General features: G+C 39.6%; 1 protein-coding gene across 2 annotated transcripts; it reads left to right on the top strand.

The window, feature by feature from the left end:
• Positions 1-314: 314 nt before the first annotated feature.
• On the top strand, positions 315-9,461 carry ttpa (alpha tocopherol transfer protein). Of its 2 annotated transcripts, XM_022761897.1 has the most exons (5): positions 315-586; positions 1,850-2,003; positions 4,969-5,162; positions 5,516-5,626; positions 6,548-9,461. In XM_022761897.1, the coding sequence occupies exons 1-5, from the start codon at positions 407-409 to the stop codon at positions 6,794-6,796; spliced, it is 888 nt and encodes a 295-aa protein (XP_022617618.1). In that variant the 5' UTR covers positions 315-406; the 3' UTR covers positions 6,797-9,461. The 2 variants fall into 2 exon arrangements, with proteins under 2 accessions (XP_022617618.1, XP_022617619.1); XM_022761898.1 differs by lacking the exon at positions 5,516-5,626.
• The last annotated feature ends 5,586 nt before the right edge of the window (positions 9,462-15,047 follow it).

Here is a 15,047-nt window from a genome sequence, read left to right as displayed (position 1 = left end):
AAATCAAAAAAAGAAAAAACTCTTTTAAATTGAAACATTCAAATAGCTTTATTGGCATGAACAAAACATGTTATAGCCAAAGGAGTTTATTAAATAAGTGATGCTCACTGAAACAGATTTAGATTTTTAAATACAATAAAATACAATATAATTCACTACAATATACCACAGTTTTATACATTTACATACAATCATTTAACATCATACAGACGTGTAGTTTATTGAGTTCCTCGAGCTGTGGCAGGCAGAGACATATTTAGCTTCCTCTCTCTCTCTCTCTCTCTCCCTCTCTCTCTTTCTCTCTCGCTCACACACAGACACACATTCCCTCCCTCCCTCCGTCCATTTTCAGCCTCCCCTCTCTCCCCTCCTGCAGCAGTGACATGTAACCGGACCAGAAGGCGACATGAACGGGCCTCAGCTGAGTGAGCTGCCGGACGACTCGGAGCAGCTGGAGCCGTACGTGATCAGCCTGAGGCGGACAGCCCTGCAGGCCGCCGAGCTGTCTGCGGTCCGGACCTTCTCCGACGGCTTCCTCATCAAGTTTCTGCGGGCCAGAGACTTCGACGTGGATCTCTCTCTGAAGGTAGACCACACTCTCCCCAGGAAAACTATCATTCCGACGGGCTGGAGCACACACAATAGTGACCCAACTTAAAGCGAGTCTGAGAGATTCAACAAGAACTGAACCGGAACTTTAGAAAACTTTGGGCTGTTGCTGATCGCGCCAGGGAGGAGTTTTTCTGGGAGAGTGTTGCACAGCGTGTGTACATGATCACTGGCAGATTTCACAGAGCAGCAGTCACTGTGCAGAAATCGTTTTCCTTACTTGAGATGTCTTTTACTTATTTTGCACCGTGTAAAGCAAATGTGCTAAAACATTTGCAAAATGAAACTTCTGGCCCAAATACTGTACCTCCACATCTGGGCAGATTCCAGCTGTTATCCTGTGGTATTGTTAGATAGATGTGGAAGTAGCATCTGACAGTCATGCTGTGTATGGGCCAGATTCGGACCGTGGGACGTTTATAGGAGCGGGGCCTTAAAGAGCCCTGAGCTCTAACAGCCTTTCAGACAGAGGGTGAAGAGAGTGCAGTATAAAATGTACAGAAGAAGAAAACTAATGTCTTCTCAGAACATTAAAGCATGTAAATCTTTTTAGTCGAGTCAAGAATGAAATGATGAACACTAAACATGTTATTTATGTGTGTTTGCTCCGTGCACTCTGATCTACTTTCACTCAAGCTGACCAACTTGCAACAAACACAGTGTTTTAAAACAGCTCAGACAAAGTGTCCAGTGCTTTTGTCTTCGTTGGCCTGTAGCAAACTGTGTGTTTAAACAACTGTGACTGTGACAAACAGATTCCAAGTGAACCAGACGAGGGTTTGTAGTGTTGTGTTAGTGTCAGTGTTGGATTCAGGACTGAATTTACTTTTACTTTACGTACTTCAGAGTATTGTTGCTGAGTTATTACTACATCATTCCTAAAAAATGATTGTAAAATCACTGCAGCTCTTCGTTTGGGCTGTCGTGTCCGTCAGAGCAGGTGTTAGTTTCATATCAGCAGACAGGCTGAGTTGCTTATTGTTGTGTGAGAGCAGTGGGAGCTCAGCCAAGTGGGTCTAAGCTCTGTTTTGATCCACAGACAGACATTTATCAGTTTTTATTACAGCTCAACAGTCTGAGCTTTGTTTTTATTGCCTTTTTGATCTGCAGCAGCAGAGACATTTACTCTGAGGGTTTGATAACAGAGAGTAAAGGTTAGAAAACATTTGATCTGTGCCAACTCCTCCTGTGACTCCTGTGAATTCCCTGATGTCCCTGAACATGCCTTCGTCCCCTGCAGCTTTTACTGAACTACCAGCGTTGGCGGAGGGAGAGTCCTGAGATCAGCGGCTGCCTGTCTCCCCTCTCTGTGCTCGGCCTCCTCGGCACGTCGTATCATGGCGTCCTCCCACAGCGGGACCACAGCGGCAGCAGGGTGCTGGTCTACAGGATCGGTCAGTATGCAGAGCTTGTGTGTGTGGACGGTTGTTGAACATGTGCAAACAAGTGAAATCATTTGACAGGACTTTTCTAAACAAAATCAAAGATGTTTCTGCTGTAAACATCACTGAGCCGTGGATAAATTAAACACCACCGCAGCATCAGACAGTATCTGACTTTCATGTCCATCCAAGTCTCCAAACTGCAAGTCACATAAATATTCATGCAGACAATGAACAGGACTGAACAACAAAAATAACTCACCCACCTCAGGCATCTGTTGATGTGTGTCAGAGTGATGTCATTTTGCTGGAATAATAAAATCTTCTTCCTCTTCCTTGTAGTTGTGTTACTGTTATCACCTGTAGTTATTGTTCTAACATATGGGGCTTTGTCAAGTTACTAGGTTTGTGTATCAGTACTGTTCCCTGTTTAAAGACAGGTTGGACAGGTAGCTCTGTCATCAGTAGCCCTCTCTCTGCTGCAGATTTCCTGCATGTTATAAGGATATGCTTTATAGTTTCAGATTCTTGATGTCAGTCAGATGTTTTAAATGAAGTGTACATTTCCTTGTTGAGCCAGTTCATCTACTCCCTCGTTACATGGAATACCCACATGTAAAGGGAAAAAGATGACTCCTGAATGTGCCACACATTTATCCATTTAACTCAGCTGTTCTCAAATTCACATAATCTGTTGTTCATCCCACACAGGTTTGTTTCCTGACAAAATGCAACTACTGTAGCCTTAAAACTGCACTAATCATTTTTATATATTCACAATTGATCAAACAACTATGTGTAATATGAAATATATCACATATCATTCCAAACCCACAGAGAATCACCGGGCTGCTCTGTGTTTTAGCTCATTGCTTTGGTTTTCCATCAAACCACAAACTCGTCTCTCATCAACCTCATTTCTAGCAACAGTGAAAAAGCTTGATGACTAACTTAAAGCTCGACCTGCTCAGCTCTAAACAGCAGACAGTGTTGACAGTGGAGGGTTTAGCAGCTAAAGAGCCAGACGTTTCCCTCAGGAGCTGGTGGAGACCAAAACAGAGCTAAAGGAGAGTGAATACAGGATATTCAAAATGAGGCTAATGTTGCTGTATAACTGCTGGATGTGTAAAACTAACATAATCACCACAACAACCTTTCAAGTTGATGGCATGTCACTGTTGTGTTTTCAGCAAGTTCTGCTGCCCCCAAGTGTCCAATAATAATCTATTCATGTAATCTTAAAGAGGACTATTATGGCCATTTTTAGTGTTCATCATTTCATTCTTGGTGTCGACTGAAATAGATTTACATGCTCTTAATGTTCTGAAAAGACATTAGTTTTCCTCTTCTGTACATTTTATACTGTACTCTCTTCACCCTCTGTCTGAAAGGCTCTGTTAGAGCTCACGACTCTTTAAGGCCCCGCCTCCTCCTGCTGAAGCTGACCAATCAGAGCCCAGTGTGTTCTGATTGGTCAGCTAGCTGGCAACTACCATGGTAACGATAAATTCTGCATGTCTTGTGTAAAGAAATGGTTGTGGCGGTTTCGGTTCTGCCTTATCGTTTTGAGCAAGAGTCTGATCCTGAACCAGAAGATGACAGACCTGATCCACCTTCACAAGGTGGAGTGGAGCGGAAAACAAGCGTACCCACTGTCAGGCAGCCGGAAGGAGGGAGAAATATGACAAACATTTAAGCATTTATTTGCTGCTAACGCGGTTAAAAATCACAGATCCACAATAACAATGCAGTCCCCTGTCCGGCCACATTAAGTGTGAATTACATTAAGTGTGAATTACAGAAATAACCGTGGTGAAAAAGAAGAAGGTTTAATTGAGAGCATGGTATCTTTTCAGCATGGCTACAAAACTAAAGAAAAGTCTTCATTCTAAGTAGTTATGTGCTGTGCCTTGTGTGGGGGCATGCCAAGCCTGCAGGGGGTTTCCAGCTTGCAGGTGGGCTGCACCAAGAGATGTATTGACGTCAATAGGACCAGGAAGTAATGACTGGACCCCCAATGAGGAGTTTTATACAGAGGTGAAAATTGGGTTTTACCTTCACAGAGTTTCTCCCTTTGATGTAAACTTTGATCCTTGTGACTCTGGAGACCATTTACATGCACAAAAACCTACATAACACACTATAAGTAAGAAAAAAATAAAAGCATAAGTCCCTTTTAAAGCCTATAATGTTGAATCTATTTCAAACCTTATAAAACATCTCCAAAAGCTTTTTCATAACTGAGGGAAATATATTTATAGCCATGCTAGAAGCGCTGTCGTCTGTCAATCAGTCTGTCTTTCCACCCCTTTGGTCCAGACTGAAATCTGGACATTCTTGATCCCCAGAGGATGAATCCTACTGATTTCGTTTTTCTGGTTCAGAGCGAAATGTCTCCACAACTATGGAATGACTTGCCAAACAAACATTCACGTTCTCTAGAGGATAAATTGTAAAAAATATTTATCTCCTATTTATCTCGCATCTAGCACCATTATCAGGTCAAAATTTCTGTTTGCCCATAACTTTGTTTATAACCAGATACCTTTAAAACCAATGACATTAATGACACCAGCCTCAGCTAGTGCTTATTAATGTTAGCATGCTAAGACAATAAACTTAGAACATTCTACCTTCAAAACACCATCTTTATAGGGGTGTTGGGCAATGACAGTTGTGAGACTCAAACAGTCTTAAGCTAACAGCTAAAAGAAATGAAGAGCATCATTTAATAATAATATAAAGCTTATTTATGAAGCACTTATCAAAATCAGAGATTACAAAGTGCTTCACATGGATAAAACAACAAAACAAGCGAAAAACACATGCAGACAATTTACTCAAAGTAAAAGTAGAAGCTCAGAAATTGTTCTTTAGTCATTTGAGTCATTGTCAATAAAACATATAGAGTAGTGCAGTGTAGCGTCTGACTGGTCTGTGTGAGTACAGTAACGTCTGTCTGTCCGTCTGTCTCCAGGTCAGTGGAACCCAAAGGACTGGTCGGCCTTCCAGGTGTTCAGGGTCAGCCTGATGACGTCAGAGATCATCTCCATGGAGACACAGACGCAGAGGCGGGGCCTGAAGGCCATATTTGACCTACAGGGATGGAGTTTAGGCCATGCCTTGCAGATTAACCCCTCCCTTGCCAGAAAAATATCCTCTGTTCTCTCGGTAGGCCTTCGATCATGGTTCTAACTCTATACATGCTTCATATAGGTCTTCATCCACAACAATGTTTTTATTGCCATGACGATAACACACAACTCTTTATAACAGGTTCTACCAAAAAAGGAGAACTTGAGTTATTATGTAACTATATTATGACAGATGTTACACCACATGATGTTCTGATGACAGACTGGTTTACCAATGTCTTCTGAGATCATCATGTTCAGCTGTTTACTGTCTCTCCCTCTCTGTGTGCGTGTGCGCGCGTGTGTGTGTGTGTGTGTTGCGCGTGCATGGAGTGTGTGTGTGTGTGTGTGTGTGTGTGTGTGTGTGTGTGTGTGTGTGTGTGTGTTTAGGACTCATTTCCACTTAAAGTTCGAGGAATTCATCTGGTCAATGAGCCGATGTTCTTCCGGCCAGTCTTTGCCATGATTCGTCCCTTCCTGCCAGATAAGATCAAACAGAGGGTGAGATCCATGATTACACTGAAAACATACCCACCTGGTCTGGACTCTGGTCTCAGATTCTGGTCTCAGATTCTGGTTTTAGACTCTGTTCATAGACTCTTTTCTCAGACTCTGGTCTCAGACTCTGTTCATAGACTCTGTTCTCAGACTCTGGTCTCAGACTCTGTTCATAGACTCTGATCTCAGACTCTGGTCTCAGGTTCTGTTCATAGACTCTGATCTCAGACTCTGATCTCAGGTTCTGTTCATAGACTCTGATCTCAGACTCTGTTCTCAGACTCTGATCTCAGGTTCTGTTCATAGACTCTGATCTCAGACTCTGGTCTCAGACTCTGATCTCAGGTTCTGTTCATAGACTCTGATCTCAGACTCTGATCTCAGACTCTGATCTCAGACTCTGATCTCAGGTTCTGTTCATAGACTCTGATCTCAGACTCTGATCTCAGACTCTGTTCATAGACTCTGTTCATAGACTCTGTTCTCAGACTCTGTTCATAGACTCTGATCTCAGACTCTGTTCATAGACTCTGATCTCAGACTCTGTTCATAGACTCTTTTCTCAGACTCTGGTCTCAGACTCTTATCTCAGATTCTGTTCATAGACTCTGGTCTCAGACTCTGATCTCAGATTCTGTTCATAGACTCTGGTCTCAGACTCTGTTCATAGACTCTGTTCTCAGACTCTGGTCTCAGACTCTGATCTCAGATTCTGTTCATAGACTCTGATCTCAGACTCTGGTCTCAGACTCTGTTCATAGACTCTGGTCTCAGACTCTGTTCATAGACTCTGTTCATAGACTCTGTTCATAGACTCTGATCTCAGACTCTGGTCTCAGACTCTGTTCATAGACTCTGGTCTCAGACTCTGGTCTCAGACTCTGTTCATAGACTTTAAAACCCAGTTCCTTCTCTCCTCTGTAGATCCATATGCACGGGGCTGATTACCACGACACTTTAGGTGACTTCTTCTCACCAGACATCCTGCCGCCAGAATATGGAGGGGAGGGGCCTGGAGTAGAGGAGGTGTGTCAAGACTGGACCAATCAGCTGCTTCAAAAGGAGAAGCTCCTGCAGCAGATTGCCACCCACCCGACAGCTGATATCGCCATCACTGCTGACGACTCGTTGACCTCAGGGGAAGCAGAGACTGAACGCCCCTCAGAGGGATGATGTTTGGAACTTACTCTGGACCTGACTGTCTGGCAGCCATTTTTTTAAAACTCTGGAGTACTGTTGTTTGCTCTTTTAAAAGAGCTGAAAAGATTTCTCCATCAGATGGACTTTGAGTTTACATGATTTTAGTCTCCCTATTACAGGACACTGCTCACTGAAATCTGACCAGAAGGTGACGTAGCATCTTCTGCTTGAAGCTGAAGTCACAGCATCATGTCTGGGCTGGTCTCTCTTCCACAAGCTTCACTCAGAAAAACAAGATTGAATCTAGGGCTGAACGATAATCAAAATACATATATATATATATATATATATATATATATATTTTGACAGATATTTTAATATGAGTTACAATTTCAGGGTGGATGATGATTTTTACATTTCATTTTTACTGACAAAAAATATAAAAAAGATGATGATATAATTTTTGTTGGTCTTGTACCAAACAAATATCTGGAGAATATAATTCGTCTGTTGTTGTGACACATTTGACCTTTATCAAAAAAAACTGCAGCTCCTGCGAATTTGGATATTACACACATACGCAGGGAGCCACACAACACACAGTTAAGAAAGGCTGGATTTGAAGTTATTAGTGTTGTTACAAAGGTCAAAAAGTGGGATTTTAATTGAGGTTTTCTTACTTTTGAAGCTGAACGCAGGTCTTCTAGTTTCACTTCTTTCTTTCTCTCTTTTTCTCCCTCATCTTTGCTTATTTTCCAACAGCGAGATGATGTCTATTTCATGTCTGGATGTTAAATGCTGAGTTTGAGTCAGGATGTAATTATTTGGCTCTGTAAGTTAAAAAACTACCAACACCTCTCAAGCCACTGATTAATATGTTGTATCTGGTTTGTTTAACCTGTGCACAAAAACACATGTAAAAACAACAGTTTTCTGTATCTAGCAACCACATGCTAATGCTAACGACACACAACACAAATGTGCTGGGTGAGCGTAAAAACTGTTATCCATCAAGAACTCCCTTTAACTCCCTTTCTTCAATGTACAGGTTAAACTAACAAAACACAGTGTAAAAAGACACTATAAAAGTGTTGATGGGAGTTGTTTTTGATTTAGATAAGAGCCACACTAGGTAATTATTTCCCTCCATTTTTTTACGCTAAGCTAGGCTAACCCCCTCCTGACTCCAGCTCTGTGCTTCACATGCAGAAATGAAAATTATATTTATCTCCTCATCTCACTCTGAAATAGAGAGCAAATAATTATAATAAATTTTACACAATGTTGAACTGTTGTTTTGCTTCTGAGGCAGCCACAGTCAGAGCTCGAGGCATTCTGTTTTCAGCTTGTCTGTCCATCCACTTGTCTGTTCTCATGGTCACGATATCACAGTAACACCTTGTGGGAACTTCTTCAAATTTGGCACAAACATTCATTTGGACTCAAGTATGAACTGATTAGAATCTGGTGGTCGAAGGTCAATGGTTGAGGTCACTATAACCTCAAAAAAGACTCAAAACTCCATAACTCAAAGGTCAAGGTCAAAGGTCAACTCCCATGTGACATCATAATTTTCTGCAAAAACACTTCTGGCCATTATTGAACACTGTAACTCAGGAAGGAGAGACTGTGACCATATTTCCTGTAAGTTGGCTGGTTGGTGGAGGTATTTTAAATCTGCTGATATCTGCTCGATGCTCAGTGTTGACAGTTTGGTGAGGGTGGGAACTGGTTTGACTATTATGAAGTTGTTTAGTGTTTTGGAGCAGAGACTGGTCCAAAGACTGATCAGTTTACTTTGTCACCTCAACTTGGAAACAAACCGACTGTATCTTAGTCTTTCACTTTTACATGAATATTGCTGAATGTTACTGTTCTATAGTTGTGTCCTCAGTGATGGATTGGTAGAAGGGGATTTGTGCAGCGGCTGCAGGAGACTACCAGCCCCACCAGCTCTGCTTGAAACCATCATCTTTCTGTCAAATCCAATGAAAGTCCTGGAGTCCAAACAGTTTCTAGCAGTGTGTTTTCATGTTGGAACATGAACCCTGCCTTCCCTCCAGATCATCACTCCATCCAGACCTTCATCTAATCAGCAAAACAAATTCATCTGTCTTCTGTCTGTTCATGGTTCATGGTTTGAACTATGGACTTTATTTTAACAGTTTAAAAGGTTTTTAAACTAATATAATAATAATTTATATCTAGGGGGAGTAATGTAATATGTATGAAGAGTAGATAGTGATTCCTTGCACCTTTTGGACCAATATTATGCATATTTCCAATATACCCAGGTATTGTTAAAATGTGAATTTGCTGTTCTCACTGACTTTATAACTATACATATAGAATATGTTCATGATAACAGGAGTTGATTTTATTGGTGAATTTTTGACTTTTTATCTTTTAAAAAAAGATAATGTATTTCTTAGTATTTCTTTAAATGAAATTGATTTTAAAGTTACATAAAAGAAAATTGAAGTTATGATGGTGATGTTTTAACTGTTTATTACTTGACCTGTACAACAACCCATATGATGCTGCGTATTAACTTGCTCTTTTTATAAACTGGAACAATCATATTAATATTTGCGGCAGAGACCTGGTCTTATATTCTTGTTTGTCAGCAATGTTTGTGCTCCTGAATGGGAATGATGGACTTTTGTTATGAATTTTGTTAATAAATGGTGCGTTTGAACATGTTTGTGTATATGCACACTCTTATGCATTTGTCTTTCAAGCTTACCGCCTGGTACATGGAGGATACTGTTTTCCACTGTACCTCAGTATTATAGGTCAATATAGAGTACAGTCCAAAACTGACTTTTGGACCTCACTGTGTGTAAATAGATATCCACTGGTCAAACAGGGAACTGATAGTGAAAAGTGATCAATTACACTCTTCAAACCTAATAATCACTTCACTGTTACAGTTGTTTCAATGAACCTTTAGTGACACTTTCCCTGTGTGTAAATCTTTATTTTATTTTCAGCTAAGCTGGACCTGTGAGTTGAAAACAAAAACAGCTGACAGCTCACAGAGGCTTTTAAAACCCGCAGCTCGTTTCTATCAGGTATTTTACAAAAAGAAATAATTTTCCTGTGTGTCAGATTTAACAGCTGCCTGCTGCTGTACCACTGGACTAACACATAACCATTTAAACAAACTACAATAATCACAAAACATGTCTGTATAATGCTGAACCATATTAACTCAGGAAAAGTACTCAAACAAATAAACACAAACAGATTTGTCAAAGAAATAATAACTAGAAACTAGATAATTCCAGGGAAATTTTGAGTGCCATGGGGGCGACTGCTGGGATGAGTACATGATTTATTTCCAGTGTTCAAAAGTCACCCTGATCATATTCTGGTTTTGAGAAATGTCTTGATATAAAAGACTCTGATATAAAACAATGTCACATCCCTCCATCATGTATTATGTGGGAAATATCTCATATTCTGTGTTGTTTTTTTTAATAAAACAAGAGGCAACATGTCTTCAAACTGGCATTTAAAGGGTTAAAATCCTGAAAACTAATAAACATTTGGTAGGTTTGAGCAGAACTGAAGTGGTTTAGGAGATGTATGCAAAAAAAGCAGAAAAAAATATTGATATATGATGATTTTATAGCATTTTCTTTGTGTGTCCTTTTTTGGACGCGAGGAACCCCAGAGGGTACAAAATGTGTTACCAGTGTATAATAGACCTGTAAGCAGCAACTGACATTATATTTTAAAAAATATGTGCAAAAAAGACACTTTCTTTGCAGAAATCCATACCTTCAGCTTTAACAACAGCCCAAAATGTCGCAAATCAAAAAAGAAAAGTGAAGAAATGTCCAAAAAAAAGGACAGAGGGACCCCTGAGGGTTAATAAATCCCATGAACCGCTATTATAAATTACACACTTATTATGTTTTTTTTCGGTGGCTAAATTTAACATTACTGGGGAGTGAGAGCAACGCGACTAGAAGTGACAGCGAGAGAGGGCTAGTAGCTTCTCCTCTGCCTCTGTCTCAGCGAGACGCAGTCACAACTTCATTACTTTCATTCACTAACAAAAAAAAAGAAAAGCAACAAAGGAAGCAGTAAATGGACTTACATATTTAAGACCTAACTAAATGTAATTTAAGACCTAACATGCGGCTAATGTAAAGCTAGCGGAGCTTGGAGAGTTGGTTATCTGGTTGGCTAGGTGCACGCACGCACGCACGCACACCAAAGGTCAGGAGCTGCTGTTGCCATGGCAATGTGAAAATCTGCCCAGAATTTGGCTTCTACATGGCTTAAAACAATTGCAAATATGAGAAAACCGTTACTTCTTTTCAAAAACGAAAAACCGTGACAGACACTGAAGCCAGAAGTTTTCTTACGCGTCTCTTATTTTATTCAGATATTCCTTAAAATGAGTGAGTAGCTCAGGTGCGAAGACAGAGTGAGATTCTTTTGAAAAAAAAAAGACGATTACATTAGGTGTCAATGAGAGTGAGACAGGTATTGCTGCCGGACTCGCACCCAGTTTAAATTTTGTGCAGACCTGCCTGTCAAAGTTACATTTTATGAATCCCAACAACTATGCCTACATTTTCAGAAAGAATTATTTGTCTCCTTTTTACGTTTGGCCGTGAGCTCGAGTTAAAAAATAAAATATAAAGGTTATTTTTTACTGCTTCATGCACTCTAGCCAACTGACGCTGTCATCTAGACTTTGAAGAAAAGTGATTTCCACTCCTCTTTTTTTGGTGGTGGACAGTGGTTTGAAAAAGTTTACATGTTATGTAAAAACAGTTGTTGTGTTTTGGAGAGAGCAGAAGTTTTCCTCCGTTTTATAGTTTGAATCACATTTCTACGTGCAGGTATGAGAGAGCTGGGTGACTCAGAAAAAAGGTGAAATTTTGTAGAAAAAAGGTGAAATTTTGTGGGTTTTTAAAGAAAATTCCAATGCATTCCTAATGCATTATTTATTCCCAGTATTTTGGGAATAACTTTGGGAAAAATTGGAATTTTAACACCAAAAGTCATAGCACCTCTTTCGGGATCAAGACGCACGTTTTGATGTATATATTACCGAGGTTTTCTTAAAGCTGCGGGACGAGTTACGCGCCAAAATTTGGCGGAAGAATAATAAGCCCGTAGGAATATTGCCCGTGGCACTAACTAGAAAGAACTGCCCCTTCCCACGATGCTGGAGGAACATAGTGCAGACAAACTAGTAATCAGCACCATTTAAGCAGGTCTGATGGAGCTGGGCCTCCTGACAGCCAGCCAGGACACTCCAGCAGCAACACCCCCAGGAAGTGGTAACTCAAAGAAAACTGAATTCACTTCATGGATATCAAATACTTTTGTTCATGAAGCTAATATAGAAAAACCGACAAAGAAAGTTGATGAAATGTGTGCACCTCAAATAGATAAATACACTGTCAAATATTGCTAATAAAATGTGTATGTTATATCAAACCAAAAGCTTTGTGCAATTATTCATCTGTTTGTATTTGTGAATTTTGAATGTCATGCTAAGAAAGAAAGACTCAAACTCAAGCTAAGTAAATGAAACATGCCTTGGCTCAGTGTGTGGCTGGTGGTGTGGCCATCACAAATACAATAAGCTAAAAGAGGATAAAAATCAGTAATTGTCTGTGGGTTTGACACATTGTGAGCTTACTCTTACACTGTCTAAGTGTGTTTTCATTTATACTTACATACTTTTATAAAGATTATGAATGTGTTTTTGGGGAGTTTTTAAAATTGTGATATTGTTATTTTTACTTCAATAAAAGATTGTAATACTTTTTCCACCACTAACATTAAATCATTAACACAAAAACACTCAGTAACGCAGCTTTATAAAGCCACATGCTTTACTCTCTTCAGGTCTTTCTCCCTCCTCTGTGTCTTTGTGCGCTGACCTTTGATCGGTGGTAGCAGCTCAGCAAACATCAAGCCAGTAAACATTATCTACTCTGCAACACTGCAAAACCCAGATTCCAGGGCTCAATCCACAATGACAGTACAACCACTGCTCATCTTTAACTCTACATACAGAGACACGCACAGTATCAGTGGCAGAGATCTCACATCATCATGAGATCCCCCCCACCCCACCCACTCCCCTTTGGTTTATTGGGCTCTGTCTAAACGCTGCTGAAACTGAGACAACAGTGAAGCTGTTTGGTATGCAGCTCACTGATAAAGGCTGGTAATAATGTGAAACAGGCTGAAGAGGTTTCCTTCACCAGTGCTGTTACTGAAGAAATAAAGACACCTCTAGAACAACATACTGTAGCTACGGACTGTTAATGGACTGAGAGACTTCACCAGCTTATGTAGACTTTAATTCACAAACACTGTGATTCAAACTCTTTCAGACTCTGGGCCCTTTGAGCTCGACTTCCTGTCAACAGGCTGAGAACCATGTTTCCCCATCAGCTGTTAGCTGTAGAAACACATCTTCCATCATCTCTCCAACCACTAACTTCCCCTTCAGCTCACTGCTGTAGTGTTTGTTCAGAGTTACACCACCTTCCATATAAACACACCTCACTCCAACAGGTGAATGACTAGGAACACTCAAACAATAGAAACACACCACGCTGAAAATATAATTTATTTTCACTCTTTGTCTTAGTTTCGCAGACCTTGCTGACCTGTGTAGATTTATTTATTTCAGTGAAAAGTGTCTTATTCTAATCTGAGAGGTCTGTATAATCACATCTGGAGAGAAACCTTTTCACAATCACTTGAAAGGCTCAGATTCAACATATCATATGTGATCAGTTCACGTAATGGAAGCTCATGTGATTTTCAGATAGTTTACATGTGAAAATGGAAGATATTCACATTTAATATCACATGTTTATTGTATATGTAACCTGTGAATTGTTCATAAACTGTTTATTTCATGCTTGTGTTCATGTAAGATCTTTGATTTCAGTGTTTCTATTGACTGGAAGACGTTTGATTTGTCCACTCTGTCTGTTGATGTGAGGCAAACTGACCTGATGAAATCTCCATGTTAATCAATAGTGTTCTGTGTCGTCTCCTCATTGTTCCTCTTAGAGATACACAGAGGTGAAGCTCACTGAAGCTCCTTCAGTGTTCACACTAAACACCTGATATACTGTACCTGATATAACTGGACTAACTCAGAGCTCCCACTTTCCTTTACCTGTTGAAGGCATGAATAGGTAATACTTTACAGTAATACATCTACAGTGCTATTCATCATATGTAAGACTCAGCAGCTTTTAACATTAACAAATGTATGTACACAAAGACAGGATTAGCATTAGCAAGGCATGAAGAGGACTTACCAGGAAATGCTTTAGATTTTAGTTCAAAGGGTTCACAGAAATAAACTGAACCTCCATAAGATAAACATGAGTCAATCACAGTGAGGAAACGCAGTTTAAATTTGTACAATCTGAATAGTTTCATATAAGGACAAGGTTATTTACATTATATAGTGCTGGTGATTGACTGTAACTGACAGAACCACTTTGACCTGGATTGTGGAAAAATGTCAGTATGTTGTTGTTTGAGCCGTTAATCATTATTTGAAACTTAAACAAGTCCATTGGATCCTCACTGCAGATGAACATATGTATTTTAACTCCACCTGCTGGAGATGAAGAGAACAGAGGAAAATTAACAATGAATTTAAAAAAAAAAATCTAAATTCAATTATAATGCAACTGTTTATCTACACTGTAAAAACTGCAACAAATAACAAATAAGAGTTCTGATAAATTTGAATCTTAATCTTTGAGTCATTACAAATGTACAAAGTTCTGCTAACTAACTTTAAATTATCACTGTCAGAATTTATAATGAGTTCAGTTGAAAAAATGTCAGATGGATTATTTACTTAACTTGATTGAAGTTGTTTGGAGACATTGTTAGCTTATACCCACAATTCCTTTTTTTCTAACATCAGTAAAGTGACATGATGGAGGCTGTGATGTGTCTGTGTATCTGCTCTCCCTGTGAAAGGCTCTTGACTTGTAGAGGTTGTATTTATACTTAATGGTCCAGGATCAATAACAGTAAGGGAATAAAGGTACGGCTCCACACAATGAATAACTCAATAAAAATGTTTATAGATTTTATGACTTGTTTGTTTTATATTTGTTTATTATTTTGCTGCCTTAACTTGGGTTTTGAAAAATGTTCTACAAATAGATGAAATACCATTACAATGATCTCAATTTAATTAAAACTATTTTGAAGCTTTCATTGCTCTACTCTCGATTTCTGCCAATTTACTCCCAGCTGATCA

Source organism: Seriola dumerili, unplaced genomic scaffold, assembly GCF_002260705.1.
Source record: "Seriola dumerili isolate Sdu_G_001 unplaced genomic scaffold, Sdu_1.0 BDQW01000432.1, whole genome shotgun sequence".
NCBI classification, from domain to species: Eukaryota; Metazoa; Chordata; class Actinopteri; order Carangiformes; family Carangidae; genus Seriola; species Seriola dumerili.
This window is presented reverse-complemented; position numbering and strand designations above follow the sequence as displayed.

Bases quoted from the DNA above. Each gene is read 5' to 3' on its own strand.
- ttpa (XM_022761897.1), top strand. From the start codon at position 407: ATGAACGGGCCTCAGCTGAGTGAGCTGCCGGACGACTCGGAGCAGCTG. The intron at 2,004-4,968 runs GTCAGTATGCAG...GTCTGTCTCCAG, and splicing joins GGTGCTGGTCTACAGGATCG to GTCAGTGGAACCCAAAGGAC. The intron at 5,627-6,547 runs GTGAGATCCATG...TCTCCTCTGTAG, and splicing joins CAGATAAGATCAAACAGAGG to ATCCATATGCACGGGGCTGA.